At 47.6% G+C, this 25,098-nt stretch overlaps 1 protein-coding gene across 1 annotated transcript in view; it reads right to left on the bottom strand.

Moving 5' to 3' along the window:
• Positions 1-25,098, bottom strand: part of VSIG1 (V-set and immunoglobulin domain containing 1) — a 92,120-nt gene that overhangs the window by 7,246 nt on the left and 59,776 nt on the right. Inside the window, exon 6 of the mRNA XM_075323926.1 lies at positions 2,710-2,839. Coding sequence (XP_075180041.1) covers positions 2,710-2,839 — 130 coding nt within the window. The remainder of the gene's footprint in view (positions 1-2,709; positions 2,840-25,098) is intronic.

The raw sequence follows: 25,098 nt of genomic DNA, 5'->3' as shown, positions 1-25,098 counted from the left end.
AACGATGGTCAACTAAAGTAAACGATATTATGGAACCTAACAAGCAGTACCCGACTCACGATTTGTGAGCGATACTGCGTCGCTAGGAGGTGTCACACAGGCCGGCATCGCCAGCGATGCCGGATGTGCATCACAAAAACCGTGACCCCGACGATCTATCGCACGATAGATTGCCTGGTGTAAAGCAGCCTTAACTGTCACTCATGTCTGTCTCCTGCAATTTGTGATCTGCCGGCAGCTCCAGTAATTCATGCAGCATGCTGGAGGTTACAACTCAATAAAAGTCTATGAGAGCCTCGTTCTCATCTTATTCTGACTTTCATACAGTTGTATTGGGAGCTTGTGACATAACTTCTGACTTCTGGCCAGTCAGAAGTTACGGGTACAAGATGGCGCCACTTGACCAGAGCGGTGCAGAAGCTGGAGGGTTAGTATTAGGCCGCCTTCAAACATCCGTGTCTCTGGTACCTGTATGGTCTGTTTCCTCACATGCTGGAGACACGGGCACATGTAGACCCATTAAAATCAATGGGTCTGCGCTCACGTGCGTGTTTTGCCATGGACCGTGTGTCCGTGTGCTCCACAAGTAGACATGGCCGTTTTTCTCCGGCATCACGGGTGTCACACGGACCGCACACGGACTGCACGGATGTGATCAGTGTGACATGTACCGGGAAAAACAGACGTGGCTGTGAAATAAAAAGAATTTCACTACTCTCCTTCTCCAGCCCTGCTGTCTCTGACGCTGCTGGCACTCGCTTCCGACCCCCACTCATTATGTTCTTTGCATATTCACTCCACTGCGGGTCGGAAGCAGCAGCAGCGGGGAGTCGGCAGGACCAGAGACCGAAGATCAGCACCACGGACAGCAGCGACCGGGACAGGGGAGCAGAAAGTTTCCCTTCTCCATGTGTTATCACGGATATCACATGGAGAACACACGTGTGCCATAATCACGGCACACGGGGGGAAATATGCACCTTTGACACGTTCGTGAAAAACGTGCGTGATTTTCATGGACATGTGAAAAAAGCCTAAGACAGTGGGCAGGGGACTTAAATTTAAAGCACTACTCCAACACTGATAGAAACAAAAAAAAAAAAAACACTGGAGTGGTGCTTTAATAAGTTCATTATTACACCTTTGCTAAGATGAAGTCTCACTTGCCTAATTTATGCATCAGTGTGGATCTCCTGTATACTGGAGCTATATACACACAGACATCATGCTGTATGTATATAGCTCCAGTATACAGGAGATCCACACTGATGCATAATTCAGCACTGTGTGCTGTATGAAACAACATAATTGTTCTACTATTCTGTTCAGCTCCTTCTGCGGACATGTTGCCTTCATACTGGACTGCATTAAAACGATTGGCCGCTACTTTGCAATTGCCTTTCATGTGACATAATTGACACAGTAAGAACTTTACTAAATACCTTCTTTTTGGAAATCCTTCTGTATCCTGAGCCGCTCTTCTAGTTACATGATCTCTGGCTGAGAATCTCCTGGCTTTCTACCAGGGGTGTAATGTTTGCAGTCACAGAGGGTTCAAATGAAGGGGGCTCACTGACGACAGCGGCTATTTCAGATGGATGTGCGTCTGAGCATGCACATCCAGCTGAAATGTATTGTGGCAAAGAGACCCGCTGGGTCCCTGCACTGTAATAAATGCAGGTGGCTTATCAGCAGTCATTGGCATGCTAGTCAGTGATGCCCGTTGCTTGCACGCTGAAGTCATTTCACTTCTGCGCTGGCTATAGAAGAAGACGATGTGCATCATGGGAGTGGAGAAAGGTGAAAATAATAATATTTTTTTTTTTTTTTTTTACATTTGTGAAGAAGAGCCGCAAACAAAAATATTATTAGTGCAAGAGGCCTAGAATGGTTGACATTGACAATATACCTGAATGTATGTCAAATTAGATGACATTATACCAGGATAGGGGACATTATAATAGAATAGGGGACATTATACCAGGAAGTAGCCCAGCATAGGAGACATTATACCAGGAAGGGGCTTAGGATAAGGGACATTATACCAGGATGGGGGACATTATACCATTATACCAGGAAGGGGCTCAGGATAGGGCACATTATACCAGGATGGGGGACATTATACCATTATAACAGGAATGAGCCCAGGATAGGGGACATTATACCAGGAAAGAGACCAGGATAGGGGACTTTATACCAGGAAGGGACCCAGGATAGAAGACATTATTTTAGGACAGGGCCAAGATCGGGGACATTATAACAGGATGGGGGCCATTATTACATGAGGGGGTGAACACGTATATCTTCATAGGATCTAGAACGCTACAAGGGCCCATAAATCTGAAGAACATGCAGGTGGGGGCCCATCTAACTCTAGTTATCGCATTGTTTACTTCAATGCCACTTCAAAATGTCCTGCGGTTTTGGGCTGTAGAAACTGACGGGTGGGGCTTACCTCGTATGTGTGGGTGGGCCTCCACATTTCTATTCCTGTGCATGCGACTCCTGCAGACATGACTGTCCCTGCAGGGTTTATATACATGTACACACACTGCTGTATATCATGTGTAATTTATATAGATCCTGCTTTTAATCTCTATTATAAAGCATGTCCTGATCATGTGCACCTACCCTTACATCCACACCACTACCAAGTTGTCATAAAATAAAGCATTGTAAATCCTATTATAGATGATAACAGAATCTTACTGAAGTTCGCTGATCTTTGATTGCTTCTTTTCCTTCTTCTTTTTTGCAATAAGGAACCAAATGACTCCAAAAATAATGGCTGCCAGTAGCACGGCCCCGATGATTCCCGCGACGATAATCCCTGCCTCACCTGCAATAGTGACGGAATGAAGAGCTTCAATATTTCATCAAACATTGGCGCAGATTTACTAATAGGGTCTGAAATTAGGCAACCTAAAATTACACAAAAGCTGACAAATGTATGACAGTGGCTAATTCAGGATGACACATTTTGCGCCTCCTTAAACTGTAACTCTGTTCCACCACTTGGTTGGCTTACGTTAGAATTGTTTTTGCCACAATTATAATGCAATGAGGCCCATTATAAGTTATGCCCTATGTGTTTAGGAGAGAAGGCTTCCCTCTAAGCCATTCCCTCCTGTTTGGTGAGGCTCAAGAAAAGTTTAAAGCCCAAAAACCAGGCACAAGTCATGTGTACACTAGTTTTTGTTTGGTGCAAATTGGCTTAGAAAATATGCCCTATTGTATATTGCTGAGAATATGACATAAACACCAAATCAGTGTTAACAATCAGTTTATTTTTATGTAACTAGATTCATGTTGTCCAAACCATGGACAGCATAAATCGGAACCTGGCTGCACAATTGCAGTTATGTCTTTCTCTGAAAAGCTGGCCAGGTCCATAGAGGTAGAAATGACTAGTCTGCTGCAGCTCCTGGCCAAATGCTCCCCGCCCTGCTCCAGTAGATTGACAGGTGTCTCCTATAGATGATCCGGACTAGTCCAATCTCTTCCTATGATCTTCACCAAGCTTTTCAGAGAGAGGCATACCTGCAATCGGCTTTGATTCATGCTGTCCGTCTTTGGGCAGCACAAATCCTTTTAAAGTTTTGAGTAATCTATTAACCCATAATTGACAAATAATATCCGAATAATGCAAACAAAATATATTTGAGGGCATTGAAATATCAGCTGGGCTCATTTGGCCAAGTTCTACAGTGACCCCAACAACGGCAATTATTATCAAAGGAATGTATTTGATAAACTGGTATTTAATATGTTAAATATTACAGTAATAAGTCCGTAAATAAGAAAGTAATTCCCAACATTAATACCAAGGGAACCTCTGTATTAATCCCCAAATGCTCATTCAGACGTCAGAGATTTTTCTCATACTCCAAAAATGGTCCACGTTTCAGCAGTGGTTTTCAGTCAGTTTTTACCAGTGTTTCAGAAGTTTTTTCTCATATGAAAAGAAATAAACTGACTTAAGTTTCTCCTTTTTCTACTATCAAACAGTCCTTGAAAGACGGACATCACATAGAAGGTAACTGAGTGCTGTCCGATTTTTTTAATGACCCCTTAGACTTGCATTGAAAAGATTGATCTGTGACTTACTCAGTAATTTTCTACAGACCAATCGGTCCTCAAAAACACACGGACATGTGAACTACCCTATAGACTGTAAGGCTATGTGTCCACGGGACTCTGTACCCGCGGATATATACGCAGGTACATCCGCAGGTTTCCCACAGCTGCTCCCCGGAATCCGCAGTTATAAATAGCTGCGGGATTCCAGCGAAATAGCTGCGGTAAACCTGTGGGCATTCGTGCGGCTTACCTGCGGAAGTCTGGGCCTCTATCTCCATAGTGGAGAGCCGGGAATTCCGCAGGTATTTCGGCAGGAAAAATTGACATGCAGTTACATGCGGCTGCGGGACATCCGCAGCATATTCCGCAGCCGCACATACCGCAGCATGGACACAGCACTCCCCATGTCCCTTAGGATTACATGGGGAGTGTCTGTACTTGCTAAAACCTGTGGATTTATCTAGAAAATCCAAATAAATCCGCAGGTTTTCCGCGGCAAAATCCGCAACTAAAGAGTCCCATGGGCACATAGAATAATAGGAACACAGGTCAAAAAAAGTTGTCCAGCGAAAACTTCTCCATAAGTAAAAACTTCATTTTCTTGAAAAATCTTAAAAGCCTTATCATTACTTAGGCACTCTTTCAAAATGCGTCAGTTTTCTACACAGCAGAATAAACTGTTTGTATGGCAATTTTGGCTTTTAAGATTTTTCAAGTCCCCCTAGGGAACGTTATCACTGCACAGTCCCACCACTTCTACTGATCAGAGCAAGCATCGCTCTGATCATCAGAACTGCTGCTCTTCTGTGAGTGGCGGCGCTCTGCTGGCATTCACAAGAAACACTTTATGGCAGCATCAGGGGTCATCATCTGACTCCGTGCTGCCATGCCAACAGATTGGCGCCCTGTGATCGGATCACAGGGTCGGTGATGGCGGCAGGGAACATCGTGATCCCTGTCGGAGCACGTTAGATCGCGAGTGTTAAAATATAAAGATTAATTAATACGTACAGCGGGTGGAATATATATATCGAACACATCACCAAGTAAATATATTTCTAAAGGTGCTATTAAAAAAGGAACTATTAGAATATTGAATAATGGGTATACAGTAACTATTGGAGCTTACAGAAAGTATCCCAGCTTAGTGAAGAAAAACACAATTTGTATTAATGAAATGTTAAAACATCTTCAAAAACATACATTTAGACTTATATACAGTTAGGTCCAGAAATATTTGGACAGTGACACAATTTTCGCGAGTTGGGCTCTGCATGCCACCACATTGGATTTGAAATGAAATCTCTACAACAGAATTCAAGTGCAGATTGTAACGTTTAATTTGAAGGTTTGAACAAAAATATCTGATAGAAATTGTAGGAATTGTACACATTTCTTTACAAACACTCCACATTTTAGGAGGTCAAAAGTAATTGGACAAATAAACCAAACCCAAACAAAATATTTTTATTTTCAATATTTTGTTGCGAATCCTTTGGAGGCAATCACTGCCTTAAGTCTGGAACCCATGGACATCACCAAACGCTGGGTTTCCTCCTTCTTAATGCTTTGCCAGGCCTTTACAGCCACAGCCTTCAGGTCTTGCTTGTTTCTGGGTCTTTCCGTCTTAAGTCTGGATTTGAGCAAGTGAAATGCATGCTCAATTAGGTTAAGATCTGGTGATTGACTTGGCCATTGCAGAATGTTCCACTTTTTTGCACTCATGAACTCCTGGGTAGCTTTGGCTGTATGCTTGGGGTCATTGTCCATCTGTACTATGAAGCGCCGTCCGATCAACTTTGCGGCATTTGGCTGAATCTGGGCTGAAAGTATATCCCGGTACAATTCAGAATTCATCCGGCTACTCTTGTCTGCTGTTATGTCATCAATAAACACAAGTGACCCAGTGCCATTGAAAGCCATGCATGCCAATGCCATCACGTTGCCTCCACTATATTTTACAGAGGATGTGGTGTGCCTTGGATCATGTGCCGTTCCCTTTCTTCTCCAAACCTTTTTCTTCCCATCATTCTGGTACAGGTTGATCTTTGTCTCATCTGTCCATAGAATACTTTTCCAGAACTGAGCTGGCTTCATGAGGTGTTTTTCAGCAAATTTAACTCTGGCCTGTCTATTTTTGGAATTGATGAATGGTATGCATCTAGATGTGAACCCTTTGTATTTACTTTCATGGAGTCTTCTCTTTACTGTTGACTTAGAGACAGATACACCTACTTCACTGAGAGTGTTCTGGACTTCAGTTGATGTTGTGAACGGGTTCTTCTTCACCAAAGAAAGTATGCGGCGATCATCCACCACTGTTGTCATCCGTGGACGCCCAGGCCTTTTTGAGTTCCCAAGCTCACCAGTCAATTCCTTTTTTCTCAGAATGTACCCGACTGTTGATTTTGCTACTCCAAGCATGTCTGCTATCTCTCTGATGGATTTTTTCTTTTTTTTCAGCCTCAGGATGTTCTGCTTCACCTCAATTGAGAGTTCCTTAGACCGCATGTTGTCTGGTCACAGCAACAGCTTCCAAATGCAAAACCACACACCTGTAATCAACCCCTGACCTTTTAACTACTTCATTGATTACAGGTTAACGAGGGAGACGCCTTCAGAGTTAATTGCAGCCCTTAGAGTCCCTTGTCCAATTACTTTTGGTCCCTTGAAAAAGAGGAGGCTATGCATTACAGAGCTATGATTCCTAAACCCTTTCTCCAATTTGGATGTGAAAACTCTCATATTGCAGCTGGGAGTGTGCACTTTCAGCCCATATTATATATATAATTGTATTTCTGAACATGTTTTTGTAAACAGCTAAAATAACAAAACTTGTGTCACTGTCCAAATATTTCTGGACCTAACTGTATATAACCTGATAACAAGGCACAAATGAGTAGAGGATTCAATTTACAATCAAGTTTAGGTAGTGCCACTATATGCTCAACATGTTTGCCCCCATTCAGTATTTTGCCATTCATCAGGAGACAGAAGGAGGCTCAATCAGCCATTAAAGGTGACTGTTGGTGCTGGTGACTATGCTGAATAAATTATTTATTGATAATCTAAGTACTTTTTCATTTTCTTATACACTATCATTATTAATCACATTTGTGTGGTAGGACAGGGAGATTGGGGAAGCTATTAGGGACATTCTTCAGTGAGTGTGTCATCATGAGTGTATCCCACCCAGGGGAGACCTCGGGCAAGTCTGGTATCAGAAGGTCACACTGCCTTGTGGCTAGCAGATCCACTGCTGTTACTTAGTAAACATCTTCTTTCTAGAACTGATGTAAGGGGTATGCACCCTTTCCTGCCTGGCTGCTGGCTGTAGCTTTTAATTTCAGTTACTGCTCATGGGGATCACTTACTTTCACTATTTAAGTCATGTGATCTGATTACATGATGCCAGTGATAGAAACTGAATCCTTATTTTTATGTGGTCCACTTTGGAAGGAGCCTGCTCTGGAGTGTTTTTCCTTTCCATGTCTATTTCGCCTGTCTGTTTTCCTACCCTTGTGTTTCTGTATTGTAGTGGTAAGACTAGTGATCTTGTTGGCCTACTCACTAGCCAGGGTGAAATTTAGGGCTGGCAAGGGCTTAGGAACGTGGTCAGTGATAGGTTGAAAGAACATGTATAGGGATGCTAGGGAGCTCAGGTAACAGCTTGAGGTGAGTTCAGGAGGTGTCCCCTCACCCTGCTCCCTAGCGGCAGGGACCTCCATTGTATTATGACCCTTGCGTGCCCAGTGTGTTGTGTCCCCTGATGGGGGTTTTCCTGGCTCAAAGTTAAACCCTACAATACAAAAAAAAGACAGTTTGCACTCTGAAATTCTAAAGTATTTTTATATTTGCCCAGTCGCAACATCACAGCATAAAAACCTCCTTTGTATGGGCAAGTAGGATCCTGCTTTATAGGATAAAATCATCTGTGGCTAGTGTGGGAGGAGCGCATGGTCAGAAGGTATCATAAAAATGGCAATTTCTATATGCTAAATATCTCATTTTTCTTGGATTTCCCTTAGCAGTAATGCATATCTATATTCTCACAATCATGATTTTCATACTTTAGCATTTTAGAGTGCAAATGCAAGTAACTGTCGCCATCAGTAAAACTTGAGAAGACAGGAAGTATGACAACAATAATAATTAAAGAGAGATGACTCGCCCACCCGAGGGCTATGGGACACCCGGTGCCGGGCCGGACTAGTCCGGGGGTCGTCAGTGGTGGCGGGGCCCGACTCCGTGGCCCTGGTGGGTGTCAATTAAATATGGCTGGTGAATAAAGTTTATGGTGGTTGTGACGCCACCTGTGGTTTGCGGCTATTAAGCCGCCGCTGCTGTATGGGGCCTCCGGGGCTGATGGTATGGCAGCTTGGATGGTCCTGCTCCCCACAGGTGGAGCGGTACCCCGGGGCAACAGTTGGTGCTCGTGAGAGTCTATGGTGTGATGTTGTGTGAATAATACGGTGCAGGGCCGACAGGCAGTGAAAGAAACAGGCACAAACAGTAGTCTCTTTACCTTCTCCTCTTTTACTTGGCAAACGGTTAGTCCTGGGAGACCGTTACAGGTGGTAGAGGGCTCCGGCCTGCCTGGAAGTAACTGAGGTATCTTTTTGGCCAGATGAGTATGAGGCCTACTCCTGTTCTTTCCTTACTGTTATAGGACCCTGCTCTCTGGATTGGCAATGGCCCTCTTGTTGCTGGGACCGGTGGTTTGTCCCTTTTTCTGTGTGGTAGGCTGCGCAGGCCCTCCCTGGTGCTTCTCTGCTGGAGTCTACACCGGGCCCTTGGGATGCAGCTGTACCTTCAGATTGCTTCTGGGCCAGGGGGCTTGCAGCTCTCCTGCCCTCCGGATTCGGCTACCAGGGAAGGATTTTACACCCTGGCAACCACAGACTCCGATGTCCGAGTCTCTTCTGTGCCTCTCTGCTCCTCCTGCTTCACTGGGCCAAGCTACTCCAGCTCCAGGCCCCAGTCCGCAGGACAGCACTACTCTGCGTCTGCTTTCTCTCTACAGACTGAACACTAACTCCTCCCTCAGGTCAGACTTAAGGAATGCTCCCTGGAACTCCAGGTTCAGAACTCCCCCTGCTGTCCTGAGGGAGAAACTGCGTTGGATGTTGAACTTACTGGCCAATAGACCTCCCAATTACCTCCAGGCTCAGCATTAACCCTTTGGAGGGGCAATGCTGTTGTGGCGACCAGGTCCTGGGGCGCCACAGAGAAGTAAACGTCCACTAGGGAGCAGATAAGAGGAGACACCAGGCTAGGTGACAGTTAACAGTACAGTTACTAAATATAAAAGCCTGAGATGGCACAGAAGAGGGATAGTTGGCGCCTGAATCTGTACCAGGATGGACGTGTAAGGCTGCTTTCACACATCAGTTTTTTGCTATCAGGCACAATTCAGCAAAAACCTGAAAAAACGGTTCCGGCGTCTGTTGCCGCCGGATCCATTTTTCCCCCCGTAGACTTCTACTAGTGCCGGATGGCCTTGTGTTCCATCCGGCTTTCGCCGGATCCGGCAAAATTTGCTTGTCCGGCGGCTGGATGGAACACTGAGGGAAAAGTTTTTTGTCTCCGTAGAAAAACTGTATTACGCCAGATCCGGCGCCGTACAGCGTGTTTTATAATGGAAGCCTATGGACACCAGATCCGGCGTAATGCGGCGAAAATACAGATACGGCCGCCAGATCCATTTTTTTGAACTGAGCATGCTGAGTATCACAACAGATCCATCAAAAAACTGAAGGAACTGATGGAAAAAAACTGATGGAACTGATCCGTTTTCCCGCCAGATTCGTCGCATCAGTTTTTTCGCAGGATGATGCCTGATGCCAAAAAACTGATGTGTTAAAGCAGCCTAAATAGAGGAGCAGTTTTACAGCCAGAAAGATTAAATACCGATTCTTAAAAAAGACAAAATACTGATTCCTGTAGAAAACCAAATATACATTCCTGAAGAAGACCCCTGTGATACTCTTCCTGAAGAAGACCCGAGTAAACCAGGCCATTACTTCCTGTCCAGACCTATGATAGTGAGTGTAGCACTGGTCTGCACTTCAGTTAACGGAGGCGGCTGGCATGATAAGTAAGACAAGTTACCCATTAAATTGGACTTGTGGCCTAGTGGGTCGTGTTGTAACTCCTGTTGTGGCCTGTGTACTGTTTTATATATTACTTAGGTAGTTAGAGACAATGATGGAAAGAAGGGTAAGACTGGTCATTTCTTGACCAAGAGATAAGACAACATTGACGATACTTGACGAAGGCATCCACGCCAAAATGCGCGTTGCGTCTCTGGCGCCATTCCAACATATTTATATGGACCACTATTACATGCAATGATATATGTCCCCTTCCCGCTGGTTTGAGGCGTTTTTTCCTAGTGTTCGCATGGTTTTGTCTGATATTGTTTTAATATATAAATATAATGACATTTTATTATTATTAATATTATTATTATATGGCTGTTTGATAATTCCCTATACGTTTTTGAGAGTTTCTGTAATCATTAAGCCTATTATATGCTACCATATTGGGGAAATGTGATAATATGTTGTTTAATATATAATCTATTTATCGACATTTCAATATTCCCGTGTGTTGGCTGAACATTTGTTTTCATTCATTTGTTAGTTAATGATAGAAGTGATAATGTGTATGTTATGCACATAAGTATTCCAACACAGGTAAAAGGGGAAATAAAGCCTATCTCAATGCAGCTGCAGCTGCACCCTACTGATTCATGTACAGACTAGTATCCCTAGCTGCATAGCCCCTAGTGGCTTCTTCACAGGCTGAAATATCCCTAGCTGCAACACTAGAAACTAACAACTTGGGCCTTTCTGCCTTAAAGAAGTTGTCCAGTTACCAAAACTGATTTTTTTTTTCTGATAAATCTTGCTAATATGTGCCCCTCAACACATCTATTATGTTTTTTCAGCAAAATTACCTTTTATTGTGCACTAGCAGCACATGCTCATTGCTGGCTCCAGCTCTGATGGGGTTAATCTCTCCTCTGACTTCCTGTGTTCAGTTCCTACAAGTCCCAGAATTCTTTGTGGCTCTAGGGCGGTGTCTAGCTTATCTAACACACCCACTGTGTCTAACACCCCCACTCTCCTCTCCACCCAAAGCCTCCTCCCTGCCTCTTCCCTGTGTGGATGCACTGAGAGCAATCACACAGAGACATCCGAAGCTGCCAGCTCTGCACAGCCAGAGGAGGAAAGTGTGTGTGTGTGTGTGTGTGTATAGTGTGTGTGTGTATAGTGTGTGTGTTTGTGTGTGTATAGTGTGTGTGTGTGTATAGTGTGAGTGTGTTTGTGAGTGTTTGTGTGTGTGTGTGTGTGTGAGAGAGAGAGTGTGTGAGTGTGAGAGAGTGTGTGTGTGCAGAAATTATGATTATTAGCCGGCGCAACATGTGAAAAAAATACTTGGGGAAAAAAAAGTGACGGGGTGATGAGATTGCTTTTTTCCCTCTTGCCTAGTCTGTGTGTCGTCCGTATCATCCGCAAACCGCATATGACCGGATCCTGTGGATTAAATGTGCAGCGCATGCAACCGTTATTTTACCGGATCCTTCTGCAGCGGGACAAAGAATTTATCGGCCGGCGCTGGAGTCAGCTGACTCCTGATCTCACAGCCCGCACACGCTGCAATGGCTGCAGGTGGGCTCATTCACATGACCGTTCCGTTTGTCCTGGTCAGTTCCTGTTTTTTTGCGGACCCACAGACAGGACCATCTTTTCAATGTCTTTTGTGTAGGATCGGATGGTACACGGTAGCACTTCCATGTGCATCCGATCCTACAAAAAAAAACCATCGGATGCTGTATGTCCGCTCCGTTATTATGGAACATGTCCTATTCTGTTCCGTAATAACGAACTGTGACTCAATACAAGTCAATGGGTCCACAAAATTCCCGGAAGCAACGCGGAAACACTACCGTGTGACTTCCGTCGGGTGCCCGTGCAGTCAGTGTCCCACTCCAGCCCCAGCCCCGCGGCTGCCCGCTCAGCAGTGTCAGCTGCGGCCCGCACTGCAGTGTCAGCAGCAACGGGGATGACAAGCGCTACCGTCAGGAGGTTAGTAAGTTCATTACCTACGGTGATGAAGTCCTGCCCTCCTGACGTCAGTGGTCGTCACTGACTTTTATGCCCGCCGCTTGTCACATCACCTCTCGCTGTCGACCCGAGACTGTGACTAGTGGTGTCGTCACGTGACGCTCGCGATACTTGGTTTGTGAAGGCGGCGGTCATTGAACTCGGTGACAGCACTGCTGTCAGGAGTTCAGCGATCATCGCAGGTAATATGCCTCGCTAACCTCCTGATAGCAGCACTCGTCATGCCCTGCAGTGACCTGGGCTGACCTATTGATGTTAGCTCAGGTCACTGCACGGCTCTCCCAGCAAATAGGGAACATTCTGTTCTTCAATGACTGGGACATTGACTATGGTATGGATCGTCGTGGGACCCCCTTGTATTAAACCAGACCTGGATTTGTTTTTCTTTCTAATAAATTGGTGAAAGAGGGAACGTGTTGGGGAGTGTTTTTTAAAAAAAAAATGTGTTTGTTGTCTATTTCTTTTTTTTTTATTACTGCCTGGGTTGGTGATGTCGGGTATCTGATACACGTCTGACATCACTAACTCCAGGGTTTGATGCCAGGTGACATTACACATCTGGTAGTAACCCCAGATATTACCCCATTTGCCACCGCACCAGGGCAACGGGATGAGCTGGGAAAAGCACCAGGACTGGTGCATCTAATGGATGCGCTACTTCTGGGGCGGCTGCAGCCTGCTATTTTTAGGCTGGGGAGTGTCCAATAATGGTGAACCTCCCTAGTCTGAGAATACCAGACCACAGCTGTCCGCTTTACCTTGGCTGGTGATCCAATTTCGAGAGACCCCGTGTTTTTTGTTTTAAATTATTTAGTTAATTTAAAATAACAGCGTGGGGTGCCCTCTGTTTTGGATTACCAGCCAAAGTGAAGCTGCCAGCTGTGGTTTGCAGGCTGCAGCAGTTTGCTTTACCCTAGCTGGCTACAAAAGATAGGGGGACCGCATGTCATTTTTTTTAATTATTTATTTTTGGCTAAATACAAGACTAAGCACCTTAATGCCACATGAAAGTCACAAAAGGGTGCCAGCTTAGAATATGCAGGGGGGTGGGACATTATATATGTCTTTCTCATCTATCTATCTATCTATCCAGCCCTCTATTCATTCATTCATTCATTCATTCATCTCTCTAGGCTGGGGCCACACGGGGATTACTGCGATCCCCTCGCATTACACTCGGCTCACGCTCAGTACAGCAGAGCTGAGTGTCATGCGTGTGTCCCTGCGACTGAGGTCCGACTGTGCGAGCAGACCTCAGCTGCGGGGGGCGGTCCGCCACTCGAGGGGTGGGCCAGCACTGAGGAGTGGTGGGAGGGATTTCTCTCCCTCTCTCCTCCGTAGTCCACTGATGTACCGCAAGTGCAGTGCGATTTTTCTCTCACCCCATACACTTGAATGGGTAAAAGAGAGAGTCTTGCATTACAGTTGCAGCATGCTGCTATTGTTTTCTCGGTCCAATTAGGGCTGAGAAAATAATCAATCATGTGCGCTAACACACAGGCTAATATTGGTCCGAGTGGAATGCGATGTTTTATCGCACTCCTCTCGCACTGTTTTTCTCGCCGTGTGGCTTAGACCTTACTTGTTCTGTGTCCCCCTGCATCCATCACAGCGTGTGCAGGCTGGAGTTCAGCTGAGTTCAGATCAGCTGACTCCAGTGCTGGACTGAACTCAGGTGACCTCACAGACCGTACACGCTGCGATGGATGCAGGGGGACACAGAACAAGTAATCGGCCGACACTGGAGTCATCTGATTACTTGGGATGAATGAGCAGTAAAATGCTCTGGTGCTCGATGGGCGAAGCCCATGCCGTTTTTTTTTTTTAAAAAAAATCATTAAAAATAAAAAAAACACAAAAAATCACATTGTTTGTGGGCTCCTGCTGCATTTTCTATTGCTAAGGGTAACCAAAGCAGCTACTGGCTGCTAGCCCCCGCTGCTTGGTGTTACTTTCACTGGCAATAGAAATCCAGGGAAGCTTTTTTTTTTTATAAAGGTTTTTCCCTGAAAACTTTTTTAAGAAAATGGCGTGGGCTTCGCCATCTTTTTGTATGCTAGCCAGGTACAGCAGGCAGCTACGGGCTGCCCCCAACCCCCAGCTGCCTAGTTGTACCCGGCTGGGAACCAAAAATATAGAGAAGCCCTTTTTTCATGAATTTCATGAAATAATTAAAAAAAAAAATGATGTGGGCTTCGCCGAATTTTTGAGTCCAGCCAGGTACAACTAGGCAGCTGGGGATTGGAATCCGCAGTGCAGGGTGCCCAAACTTTCTGGGCCCCCACTGCGAATTGCAGTCCACAGCTGCCCCAGAAAATGGCGCTTTCATAGAAGCGCCATCTTCAGGCGCTGTATCCAACTCTTCCAGTGGCCCTGGTGGCAGGTGGCACGCTGGGTAATAAGGGGTTAATACCAGCTATGTTTTACCAGCTGGTATAAAGCCCGAGATTCTTAATGTCAGGCCAAGTTTGACCTGGCCATTAAGAATCTCCAGCAAAGGGTCTAAAAAAAAAAAAAGACATCACACAGAGAAAAATACTTTATTAGAAATAAATACACAGACACAAAATATTAGAAATAAATACACAGACACAGTAGGGACTCCATGTTTATTACTCCCTCTCACCCCTCCACGATGGAGAGATTTCTGTACTGACCATGCCAGGAGAGAGCGAGGGGGGGGAAAAGAGAGAGAGCGAGGGGGGGGAAGGAAAAGAGAGCGAGGGGGGGAAGGAAAAGAGAGAGAGGGGGGGAGGAAAAGAGAGCGAGGGGGGGAAGGAAAAGTGAGCGAGGGGGGAAGGAAAAGAGAGCGTGGGGGGAAGGAAATGAGAGCGAGGGGGGGAAGGAAAAGAGAGCGAGGGGGGGAAGGAAAAGAGAGCGAGGGGGGGAAGGAAAAGAGAGCGAGGGGGGAAGGAAAAGAGAGCGAGGGGGGAAGGAAAAGAGAGCAAGGGGGGAAGGAAAAGAGAGCGAGGGGGGAAGGAAAAGAGAGCGGGGGGGAGGAAAAGAGAGCGGGGTGGAAGGAAAAGAGAGCAAGGGGGGAAGGAAAAGAGAGCGAGGGGGGAAGGAAAAGAGAGCAAGGGGGGGAGGAAAAGAGAGCGGGGGGAAGGAAAAGAGAGCAAGGGGGGAAGGAAAAGAGAACGAGGGGGGGAAAGAGAGCGAGGGGGGGGGAGAAGAGAGCGAGGGGGGGAGAAGAGAGCGAGGGGGGGGAGAAGAGAGCGAGGGGGGGTGAAGAGAGCGAGGGGGGGAGAAGAGAGCGGGGGGGAGGAAAAGAGAGCGGGGGGAGGAAAAGAGAGCGAGGGGGGGAAAGAAAAGAGAGCGAGGGGGGGAAGGAAAAGAGAGCGAGGGGGGAAGGAAAAGTGAGCGAGGGGGGAAGGAAAAGAGAGCGTGGGGGGAAGGAAATGAGAGCGAGGGGGGGAAGGAAAAGAGAGCGAGGGGGGAAGGAAAAGAGAGCGAGGGGGGAAGGAAAAGAGAGCGAGGGGGGAAGGAAAAGAGAGCAGGGGGGAGGAAAAGAGAGCGGGGGGGAAAAGAGAGCAAGGGGGGAGAAGAGAGCGAGGGGGGAGAAGAGAGCGAGGGGGGGTGAAGAGAGCGAGGGGGGGAGAAGAGAGCGAGGGGGGGGCAGAAGAGAGTGGGGAAAGAGAGGGGGGGGCAGAGGTGCTCTGTCACCAACTGTCTCCACTCTGTGACTTGTGGTGCAGGTGACAGAGTGCAGACAGTTGGTCCCATGCAGCAGGACAGGTGGCAGAGCACAGCGGTGACATGCCTGTCAGTGTCTTGCTGCGTCCTGCAGTGCTGCTGGGAGGAACACATGATCACACTTCCCGACACCGGCCACTCTCCTGACATTGCAGCAGAGCGGGCGGGTGGAGAGTGTGAGTATATACTTACGTGACGGGGGATTTCAGCTGAAGAACCCCCCCTGTACTGCACACTGGCGCCCCGTGCCTCACCATCTGCAGGACGCTTAGCCGACTCCACACGTCCTCCGGCTCCTCCCCTCGATGTTGGGCTGTGCCGTGCGGTAGTCACCGCCCACAGCCCTGTCACTCAATCTGAGTGGTGCCAGCCTCCTCTGACGTACCCGTCAGGTTTGAGAGCCCGGAACTTGCCGGGACGTAAGAGGATACTGGTGGCCACAGCTCCAGGGGGTCATGTGACAGGCAGTGAGCGTGCAGGATAGCGCCGCTCAGTGCCAGAAATGGAAATACAAGCCAATGGAGAAAATACCTAGAATTGTAAGTAGAACTCCTACAGAAAATAAAAAAAAATGGGTGAACCACCCCTTTAAAGGCAGTTGACTTGTTCCTCATACATCTTGAGGAACCAGAGTGGGGGTTGCTGCACACTATTAGCCAAGGTAATTAAAGCGTGAATAGATAGTAGGGACCCAAGGGGAGGAAACTATAAACATGTGCCCAAGCAAATAAGAAGAAATAGCAAATGCTAACTAGGATAACCTACTACAAACTAACAGCAAACATGAGAAAGGTTGGAGAGAGCTTACAATTGAGACAATATTGGCGATACTTTTACTTAATGATATAAGTGATAACATGTAACGTATATTTCGGACTATAAAACGCACTTTTTTCCCCCCAAAATTTTGGAGGAAAGTGGGGGGTGCGTCTTATAGTCCGATGGCTGCGGTGCGGTGGTGGAAGAGCGGGTGAAAGCAGGTGCGGGGGTGGTGGAGCGGGTCATCAGAGGCAAGACCAGACTGTAGCAGCGCAACCCTGACCACGTGGGCCCGCTCATTTGATATGCTCGCCCATCATCCCGCCCATCATCCCTCAGCCCTGAAGCCAGCGCTGACAGGTGGGCGGGATGTTGGGCGGGGGATGTACACATACTAAAGAGCCAACCCGCGTGATCACCCCTGACAACTGTAGCCTGGAGTGATCATGTGCGGCTGAATTCACTGCCCCCCATGCACCATCATCAGCGCGGGGGCAGTGACTAAGTACTGTATACTCATTGTTCCCCTGTAGCATCGCGATGTCCTCCTGTCTGCCGGCGAGCTGATGTGTGTGGGGAACAGTGAGCACAGCGATGACGTCATCACTGTACACACGGCTCCACACAGGTCAGCTGGCAAAGGAAGCGAGCGATGCTGTGTGGAGTGAGGAGAGGTGAGTATGCAGCGGTAGTCCTCCACCTGTTACCGCAAATCCGAACACGGCTGAAGTGACCATGAGATCCGCGGTGACTTCAGTCAGGTGATGTGCGGTGACAGCTGGAGTCACCGCTGATCCCGGCGGCTCATTCTACTGACCCTCACAGAGAGCGGTGGTGTTCTATGGCCGCTGCCTGTGATTGTCAGATGTAGCAGAGCTGGATGCGTCGTGGGACGTCGTGTGGATTACATTAGACCTGTGTGTTTTAGGGGTTAATAAAGTGGTGAATGAGGGTGTTTTTTTGTGTTTTATTTCAAATAAAGGATTTTTATGTGTTTGTGTTTATTTACTTTCACTTACAGTTTAGTGATGAGGGGGTGTCTCACAGACATCTGCCATCACTAAGCTAGGACTTAGTGGCAGCTATGGGCTGCTGCCATTAACTCCTTATTACCCCGATTGCCACCGCATCAGGGCAATCGGGATGAGCTGGGAAAAGTCCCAGGACTGTCGCATCTAATGGATGCGGCAATTCTGGGCAGCTTATGGCTGGTACTTTTAGGCTTGGGGGGCTTCCAAATAACGTGAGTCTCCCTAGCATGAGAATACCAGCCCCCAGCTGTGAGACTTTTTGTCTGGTTATCAAAATTGGTGGAACCGCACGCCGTGTTTTTTTTGTTTGTTTGTTTGTTTTAAATTAACCCCATACAGTGTCAGCAGCAGATCCTCGCCCCATAACAGTGTGTCATGACCACATTTTTTGCTTAAAAGTTTAATTTTCCTATTTTTCTCCTTTAAAACCAGGGTGAGTCTTATAGTCCGGTGCGTCTTATAGTCCGAAAAATACGGTAAATAACATGGTGTCTGCATCATATATATATATATATATATATATATATATATATATATATATACAGTCATATGAAAAAGTTTGGGCACCCCTATTAATGTTAACCTTTTTTCTTTATAACAATTTGGGTTTTAGTAAAAGCTATTTCAGTTTCATATATCTAATACCTGATGGACTGAGTAATATTTCTGGATTGAAATGAGGTTTATTGTAGTAACAGAAAATGTGCAATCTTCATTTAAACAAAATTTAACTGGTGCAAAAGTATGGGCACCTCAACATAGAAGTGACATTAATATTTTGTAGATCCTTCTTTTGCAAAAATCACAGCCTCTAGTCGCTTCCTGAAGCTTTTAATGAGTTCCTGGATCCTGGATGAAGGTATATTTGACCATTCCTGTTTACAAAACAATTCCAGTTCAGTTAAGTTTGATGGTCGCCGAGCATGGACAGCACGCTTCAAATCATCCCACAGATGTTCAATGAAATTCAGGTCTGGGGACTGGGATGGCCATTCCAGAACATTGTAATTGTTCCTCTGCATAAATGCCTGAGTAGATTTGGAGCGGTGTTTTGCATCATTGTCTTGCTGAAATATCCATCCCCTGCGTAACTTCAACTTCGTCACTGATTCTTGCACATTATTGTCAAGAATCTGCTGATACTGAGTTGAATCCATGCGACCCTCAACTTTAACAAGATTCCCGGTGCCGGCATTGGCCACACAGCCCCAAAGCATGATGGAACCTCCACCAAACGTTACTATGGGTAGCAAGTGCTTTTCTTGGAATGCCGTGTTTTTTTGCCTCCATGCATAACGCCTTTTTGTATGACTAAACAACTCAATCTTTGTTTCATCAGTCCACAGGACCTTCTTCCAAAATGTAACTGGCTTGTCCAAAAGTGCTTTTGCATACCTCAGGCGACTCTGCTTGTGGCGTGCTTGCAGAAACGGCTTCTTTCGCATCACTCTCCCATACAGCTTCTCCTTGTGCAACGTGTGCTGTATTGTTGACCGATGCACATTGACACCATCTGCAGATTGTCCTTGACTGTTCTCACCATTCTTCTTCTCTGCCTTTCTGATATTTTTCTTAGCCTGCCACTTCTGGGCTTAACAAGAACTGTACCTGTGTTCTTCCATTTCCTTACTATGTTCCTCACAGTGGAAACTGACAGTTTAAATCTCTGAGACAACTTTTTGTACCTTCCCTTGAACAACTATGTTGAATAATCTTTGTTTTCAGATCATTTGAGAGTTGTTTTGAGGAGCCCATGATGCCACTCTTCATAGGAGATTCAAATAGGAGAACAACTTGCAAGTGGCCACCTTAAATACCTTTTCTCATGATTGGATACACCTGCCTATGAAGTTCAAAGCTCAATGAGGTTACAAAACCAATTTAGTGTTTTAGTAAGTCAGTAAAAAGTAGTTAGGAGTGTTCAAATCAAGAAATTAATAAGGGTGCCCATACTTTTGCACCGGTCAAATTTTATTTAAATGCGGATTGCACATTTTCTGTTAGTACAATAAACCTCATTTCAATCCAGAAATATTACTCAGTCCATGAGTTATTAGATATATGAAACTGAAATAGCTGTTGCAAAAACCCAAATTGTTGTAAAGAAAAAAGGTTAACATTAATAGGGGTGCCCAAACTTTTTCATATGACTGTATATATATATCTATATATATAATTGCCTTATTCTGCCTGTCTGTCTGTCTGTCTGTCTGTCTGCCTGTCTTGCTCCAAAATTGTGTCCTTACGGTGACACAAAGCTGATTGGCCGCTGGGCTCGCCATGGCCCCGCCCCCCCGCACGGATTGGCCGCTCGCCCAGGCTGCGCCCCCACACGGATTGGCCGGCCGCTCGCCCAGGCTCCGCCGCCCCCACAGATTGGCCTCTCGCCCCGGCACCCTGCAGGCATTGGCAACTCGGCCACGCCCCGCCCCCTCACGCAATGCACGCTAGCTCTGGCCCCGCCCCCCCACGCATTCCCGGAACCGACACGGTCACGGACCCACGACTCCCAGGTGAGTACTGTACCCCCGGGAGCCCACATCAGCGTACGCCGCCAAACCAGCCGACACATACCCTCGCATTGCTGGGGCTGGCCGGCGTATGCTGGTGTGGGCTCCCGTGCGAGCGGGGGACGAGATACGCTGGTAACCATGGTAGCATAGTTACCAGCGCATCAAGGTCCTGCAGCGGCGGAACATACACACACGCACACACATAACAGCACACACACACACATACACACACACACACATCAGATCACACTCACTCTCACACACACCTCACACTCACACACACATCACATCGCATCCACACACTCACAACATCCTGGGATATCGCTTGCTTCTCGGCGGCGATACTGTGCTGTGAGCTTCCAGGACCTGCCGGAGGATCACATGGCCAGAAGCATGTGGTATCTCCGGATGTTGTGAGTGTGAGCGCGTATGTGCAATATAGTCAATGTGTGTGTGCGTGAGTGTATGCGATCGTGTGTGTGCGTGTATGCGATCGGGTGTGTGTGAGTGTATGCGATCGGGTGTGTGTGAGTGTATGCGATCGGGTGTGTGTGAGTGTATGCGATCGTGTGTGTGTGTGTGTGATGTGTGTATGCGATCGGATCTGTGAGTGTCGGCAGAGGAGCACGGCATGCTGGAGGAGGCTGGGAGGACAGAGGCTGATCCTGGGGAAGGCTGGGATGGGGAGGCTGAGAGAAGAGAGGCTGATGCTGGGGGAGGCTGAGGCTGGGGTAGGCTGGGAGGAGAGAGGCTGATGCTGGGGACCAAAAAGGCTGATGCTGGGAGGAGAGAGGCTGATGCTGGGGGAGGCTGAGGCTGGGGTAGGCTGGGAGGAGAGAGGCTGATGCTGGGAAGAGAGAGGTTGATGCTGGGAGGAGAGAGGCTGATGCTGGGGGAGGCTGATGCTGGGGGAGGCTGAGGCTGGGGTAGGCTGGGAGGAGAGAGGCTGATGCTGGGGACAGAAAAGGCTGATGCTGGGAGGAGAGAGGCTGATGCTGGGAGGAGAGAGGCTGATGCTGGGAGGAGAGAGGCTGATGCTGGGGGAGGCTGAGGCTGGGGTAGGCTGGGAGGAGAGAGGCTGATGCTGGGAGGAGAGAGGCTGCTGCTAGGGACAGAAAAGGCTGATGCTGGGAGGAGAGAGGCTGATGCTGGGGACAGAAAAGGCTGATGCTGGGAGGAGAGAGGCTGATGCTGGGATGAGACAGGCTGATGCTGGGGACAGAGAGGCTGATGCTGGGGACAGAGAGGCTGATGCTGGGAGGAGAGAGGCTGATGCTGCGGGTAGAGAGGCTGATGCTGGGAGGAGAGAGGCTGATGCTGTGAGCATAGAGGCTGATGCTGCGGGTAGAGAGGCTGATGCTGGTGCAGCATGGGGGATGGAGCACGATGGGGGGTGCGCAGCATGGGGGATGGAGCACGTTTGGGAGTGCGCAGCATGGCGGATGGAGCACGTTTGGGAGTGCGCAGCATGGCGGATGGAGCACGTTTGGGAGTGCGCAGCATGGCGGATGGAGCACGTTTGGGAGTGCGCAGCATGGCGGATGGACCACGTTTGAGAGTGCGCACCTTGGCGGATGGAGCACGTTTGGGAGTGCGCAGCATGGCGGATGGAGCACGTTTGGGAGTGCGCAGCATGGCGGATGGACCACGTTTGGGAGTGCGCAGCATGGCGGATGGACCCCGTTTGGGAGTGCGCAGCATGGCGGATGGAGCACATTTGGGAGTGCGCAGCATGGCGGATGGAGCACGTTTGGGAGTGCGCAGCATGGCGGATGGAGCACGTTTGGGAGTGCGCAGCATGGGGGATGCAGCACGATGGGGAGTGCGGAGTATGGCGGATGGAGCACGTTTGGGAGTGCGCAGCATGTCGGATGGACCACGTTTGGGAGTGCGCAGCATGGCGGATGGAGCACGTTTGGGAGTGCGCAGCATAGCGGATGGAGCACATTTGGGAGTGTGCAGCATGGGAGATGGAGCACGATGGGGTGTGCGCAGCATAGGGGATGGAGCACGATGGGGAGTGCGCTGCATGAGGGATGGAGCACGATGGGGGGGGGTGCGCAGCATGGGGGATGGAGCACGTTTGGGAGTGCGCAGCATGGGAGATGGAGCACAATGGGGGGTGCGCTGCATGGGGGATGGAGCACGATGGGGGGGTGCGCAGCATGGCGGATGGAGCACGTTTGGGAGTGCGCAGCATGGCGGATGGAGCACGTTTGGGAGTGCGCAGCATAGCGGATGGAGCACGTTTGGGAGTGTGCAGCATGGGAGATGGAGCACGATGGGGGGTGCGCAGCATAGGGGATGGAGCACGATGGGGAGTGCGCTGCATGAGGGATGGAGCACGATGGGGGGGTGCGCAGCATGGGGGATGGAGCACGTTTGGGAGTGCGCAGCATGGGAGATGGAGCACAATGGGGGGTGCGCTGCATGGGGGGTGGAGCACGATGGGGGGGTGCGCAGCATGGCGAATGGAGCACGTTTGGGAGTGCGCAGCATGGGAGATGGAGCACGATGGGGGTGCGCAGCATGGGGGATGGAGCACGATGGGGAGTGCGCTGCATGGGGGATGGAGCACGATGGGGAGTGCGGAGTATGGCGGATGGAGCACGTTTGGGGAGTGCGCAGCATGGCGGATGGAGCACGTTTGGGAGTGCGCAGCATGGTGGATGGAGCACGTTTGGGAGTGCGCAGCATGGGAGATGGAGCACGATGGGGGGGTGCGCAGCATAGGGGATGGAGCACGATGGGGAGTGCGCTGCATGGGGGATGGAGCACGATGGGGAGTGCGCTGCATGGGGGATGGAGCACGATGGGAAGTGCACACCTCCCCCCAACACACACACACACACGCGCGCGCACTGCACAACACACCACACACACACACTGGGAACCACAAACAACTGCCCTACACAGACACCCACACACACAGACAACGCTGCACACACACAACACCCAACACACAAACACCGCGGCACACACAAATATACGCACATACCGCACAACACACACATTGCACAAAACATACCTCCCCCCAAAACACACCACACACACACACAAACCGCGCAACACACACACACACACAACGCTACAGACACACAGCGCTCCACAAACAACGCAACACACGCAACACACATACAACACCGCTCTCACCCCCCGTCACACCCAGACAACACCCAAAACATGTGCAGCGCCCTAGACAAACACTTGGTAACTACAGACAATAACATCTATATATATATATATATATATATATATATATATATATAACAAAAATCATACATGAACTACACAATACGTAAATTCTAGAATACCCGATGCGTAGAATCGGGCCACCTTCTAGTATATATATATTGTACAGACCAAAAGTTTGGACACACCTTCTCATTCAAAGAGCTTTCTTTATTTTCATGACCCTACAAATTGTAGATTCACATTGAAGACATCAAAACTATGAATGAAAACATGTGGAATGAAATACTTAAAAAAGTGTGAAACATCTGAAAATATGTCTTATATTCTAGGTTCTTCAAAGTAGCCACCTTTTGCTTTGATTACTGCTTTGCACACTCTTGGCATTCTCTTGATGAGCTTTAAGAGGTAGTCACCGGAAATGGTTTTCCAACAGTCTTGAAGGAGTTCCCAGAGATGCTTAGCGCTTGTTGGCCCTTTTGCCTTCACTCTGCGGTCCAGCTCACCCCAAACCATCTCGATTGGGTTCAGATCTGGTGACTGTGGAAGCCAGTTCATCTGGTGTAGCACCCCATTACTCTCCTACTTGGTCAAATAGCCCATACACAGCCTGGAGGTGTGTTTGGGAGTCATTGTCCTGTTGAAAAAAAAATGATGGTCCAACTAAACGCAAACCGGATGGAATAGCATGCCGCTGCAAGATGCTGTGGTAGCAATGCTGGTTTAGTATGCCTTCAATTTTGAATAAATCCCCAACAGTGTCACCAGCAAAGCACCCCCTCACCATCACACCTCCTCCTCCATGCTTCACGGTGGGAACCAGGCATGTAGAGTCCATCCGTTCACGTTTCTACAAAAACACGGTGGTTGGATTCAAAGATCTCAAGTTTGGACTCATCAGACCAAAGCACAGATTTCCACTGGTCTAATGTCCATTCCTTGTGTTCTTTAGCCCAAACAAGTCTCTTCTGCTTGTTACCTGTCCTTAGCAGTTGTTTCCTAGCAGCTATTTTACCATGAAGGCCTGCTGCACAAAGTCTCCTATTAACAGTTGTTCTAGAGATGAGAAGGTGTGTCCAAACTTTTATATATATATATATATATATATATATATATATATATATATATATATATATACTGTATATAAAAACTGAATTTCTACTTATAATATAATCAGCTCTAAATATCACCATCAGTGCATTCCCTGACCACAGACTCAATGCACTACCTTTCTTCTTGTGTTAAATAAATATTTCTTGTTTAAGTTACCACTGAGTTGTACTTTTCTGCATCTTTGCATCTTGAAATGCTGTTTAAGTTGTTTATGTGGAACAATGGGCCATAATCACACTTGAGCAATGCATGCAACTAGTTTCTACTTACAGGAGAAATTATTATTTAGCATTACTGAAATTATTAAATACATTTCAGTAATACTTTTTTCCTCTGTCATTTTTCATTATTACACATAACTTAACTTATGGACATATAAGGTTTGATTTTTTTGCCTGTGTGGATTGGGTGTGTTGCTATCTACGTCTGGTGAGAAATTTTTATCAATCGCACCTTCAGAAACTAATTTACTTAGAAAATTGGTGACATGTTCAATACTTATTTCATCTGCTGTATGTGCTAATATCAACAATTTTACACTTCTGAGGCTACATGCATCTTTTTGTGTTCATAAACTGCAGCCAA

The sequence above is a fragment of the Anomaloglossus baeobatrachus genome, chromosome 9, assembly GCF_048569485.1.
Source record: "Anomaloglossus baeobatrachus isolate aAnoBae1 chromosome 9, aAnoBae1.hap1, whole genome shotgun sequence".
Classification (NCBI taxonomy): Eukaryota; Metazoa; Chordata; class Amphibia; order Anura; family Aromobatidae; genus Anomaloglossus; species Anomaloglossus baeobatrachus.
This window is presented reverse-complemented; position numbering and strand designations above follow the sequence as displayed.